Source organism: Haplochromis burtoni, unplaced genomic scaffold (assembly GCF_018398535.1).
Source record: "Haplochromis burtoni strain Fernald_Lab_line unplaced genomic scaffold, NCSU_Asbu1 Contig_816, whole genome shotgun sequence".
NCBI lineage: Eukaryota > Metazoa > Chordata > Actinopteri > Cichliformes > Cichlidae > Haplochromis > Haplochromis burtoni.
The window spans coordinates 2347-5509 of NW_024583177.1; the positions used below are offsets into that span (position 1 = coordinate 2347).

General features: G+C 42.2%; 1 protein-coding gene across 1 annotated transcript in view; it reads left to right on the forward strand.

The window, feature by feature from the left end:
• Positions 1-703: 703 nt before the first annotated feature.
• Positions 704-3163, forward strand: part of ap4b1 (adaptor related protein complex 4 subunit beta 1) — a gene marked incomplete at its 5' end in the record, with an annotated part of 51940 nt that continues 49480 nt past the window's right edge. The window contains 3 exon segments of the mRNA XM_005950642.3: positions 704-928; positions 1008-1138; positions 1295-1442. Of these exon segments, the coding sequence (XP_005950704.2) occupies positions 704-928; positions 1008-1138; positions 1295-1442 (504 nt within the window).

A 3163-nucleotide genomic window follows, 5' to 3' on the forward strand; every position in this document is an offset into this window, starting at 1 on the left:
AGTGGCAGGCTTAAGAAATACTGTATACCGCAGTTGAATGGTATCTGAAAACATGGTGGAGGCTCTGTCATGGTTTGGGGTTGCATTTCAGCCAGTGTGTTGGGGAGCATGCCAGAACTGATGGAATTATGAAGACAGAAAAGTATTGTCAGATTTAATCTACCGTGCAATACTATCTGGAAAGCATCTGATTGGCAGTGGATTTGTTTGTCAGCACGGCAATGTTTCCAAACAGAGTACCAATGCAGTAAAAACAAACCTATAGAGAAAAACACACAATGGAGCACTTGCTTCCCTAGAGCCCAGACGTGAATATTATTGAAGCAGGGGATCATCTTGATAGAGAGCAGAACAAAAGACAACCAGCTTCCAAAGGAGAGCTTTGGATCTCTTTCAAGAAGCCTGCAGAAATATTCTTCTCTGCACTCACATGTTTTTGAAATATCTGGGCACTGACAAAGTTTTGTTAGTAATAAGAATATGTTAATGAAATGTTTGTTAAATGTGATGTTAAAAGGTTTTCCTGTGTCCTATCATTTCCTCTTGTTCCATGTGTCTCTTTCTTTGTTCTCTTTCCCCATTTTTCATTTTCCTTTAATCTTTCTTTCTCTATTTCAACTCTGACTGTCCCCTCCTTATTCATTCCCGCTTTTGTCTTTCTTCTTGTTTATCTGGCCCCCTTCTACTCCCCCTTCCATTTCAGGACCATGTCACAAGGGGTAGATGTGTCTGGCCTGTTCAGTGAGATGGTGAAAGCCTGTGCCACAGTAGATGTAGTCCAGAAGAAATTGGTTTATGTCTTCCTGTGTTCCTACGCCACTTTAAACCCGGAGTTGTCCCTGCTGGTCATCAACACTCTGAGGAAGGACTGCCAGGATCCAAACCCAATGGTCCGCAGTCTAGCCCTCAGGAACATGACCAACCTCAGGTGAGCTGTTGTACACAGGGACCTCAGTGTAAGCTGCCACATCCACTCATGACTGGTTTTGAATGTGTCTGTGTGCCAGGTTACCCAGCCTGGTGGAGTATGTGGAGCAGCCTCTAACAGCAGGACTGAGAGACAGAGCAGCCTGCGTACGACGTGTGGCTGTACTCGGCTGGGCCAAATTGCACAACCTCCAACCTAGCTCTGAGATCGGTGGGGATTTTTTTTATCCCGTTAACACAGTTCTCTTCTTCTCTTGCAAGAAAGAAGAAAGTTAATCCCATCACTATTGATGTATCAGCAGGTGTGTTTCACTTGCTGATACATCAGCGTCATGTACAGAAACCTCTTGTTTGTGATTCTTTCCAGATGCAGCAGTGGTGAATGAACTTTACAGCCTCCTGAGGGACCCGGACCCCGTGGTGATGGTGAATTGCCTCCGAGCTTTGGAGGAGATCCTGAAGGAGGAGGGTGGTATCGCTATTAACAAACCCATTACCCACCACCTGCTCAACAGGTTGGTCCACAGTTAAAACATCAGATGAAATGTGGATACATGAAATCTGTCAAAATAAGTATGCTCTGGTATGCAGTTTATTTTACTGTTAGTGCTGAACTGCATTAGGTCTTTGATTAATTTCAATGTGAATTTTTTAGGGGCGTGCCCTACTGTTTTACCTTTAGGCAAAGTAGGTAGCTGAAGTGGTGGATGGTGACACATCTAGAAAACTGTGAAATTTCACCAGAAGAAAACGAATCCCATCACAGGAAGAAGTTAAAAAAAGAGGGGGGGTAAAGAAGGAGAGGGTTGAAGAAAGCCATTAATTTGTTTCTAATGTTTTTACATTCTCCTCGTCATCTGCTACTCAGTTAATGGGGAAAAAAGACATTCTGTCTTCTTACTGAAATTGAATTCATTTTTTTGTCTAATGAGAGCCTTAATCTGCAGGACTGTCTGTGTGTGTGGCTATCATCCAGCCTTCTACAGATAGCTAATCATATCAGCAGAGCCAAATAGCTTCCTGTTAGACTTCTGTCTAAACCAGCATTATAGACAGGAAGAGCAATGTGCACATAAATATATTTCCCTGCATGTTTAACTATTGTAGCATAGCATAACACTGGCAACGTCCAGGTGACTTTCCTCAGCCGTATGTGCTACCAGGCTATTTTGTTTTATTCATTTTTGTCAGTGACAGCAAATTTCCACTACTGGCACTGGTGAGATGTAAGAACTTGCCCAGGAACTGACCCTAAATAATCACGCTTATAAAATCACATTTTATTCCATCACCTAACATCAAGATTATATTTTGTCCTAACATAGAAACTGTATTTGAAACTGATTTCTAGGTGGGAAAATGAGTTCGTAAACTATAATGAATGCACATCGCATTATCAGTTTCAAACTGATAATGTGTTTTGGCTGAAAGGTAATACTTATGTTTGAGCTGAGCAGCTGTGGCTCACATATTACAGTCTGTCTGTCCTTCCTGTTTTTGTTTTGTTTTTTTCCCTTTCCTTTATGGTGTTATGTGGATAAAGGCAGTATGTGTAGTTTGTAGTTCATGTAAGTTTCGCTACTTGTTTTGTTACGCTTAGTGCAGACTTTCCCAAAGTGTGGGGGGCGCAGAGCCATTGCAGGGGGGGCGCGGTGTGAAAAGGGAAAAAAAAAAACCAAACAAACAAGGCTTGGACACTGCTAGCACGGGGCAACCACACAAACGCAAAGCAGGAGATGAAGCATAGCTGAATATGTTTCCAAACCAACTTCATTTTAAGCCAAAGACTAGAAAATATGGTGAAGCATATTTTCTGTTAAGGGTTCAATATTGAGGAGGAGAGTAATAACAACCATGGTCCAGAAGAGCTTGGTCAAACAATCTATTTTAATGACCACACGCAGTGTGGGGAGATGTACACTGCAAAACATCAGCTGTAGATCTCTGCCCAAAAAGACACTTCAGATTGCTTTTGATTCATGAGGGTTAACGCCCCCTCATGCATCATCAGATACAATACATGCATACGTCAAATCAAAACCACTAAGACTTTTAACACAGTTTGAAAAGAACATTGTCTTCGTCTCCACGGCAGGTGCTTCCTGTCAATCTTCTGACTCTCGCTTCTCCAAAACCTCGGGCCATGCTCTGGAACAAACTACCAATTCTGCACACACAAAAATGCAGTTGCAAGAAAATATATCTGAACTCTCACCTAGAACATAAGCCTACCTAC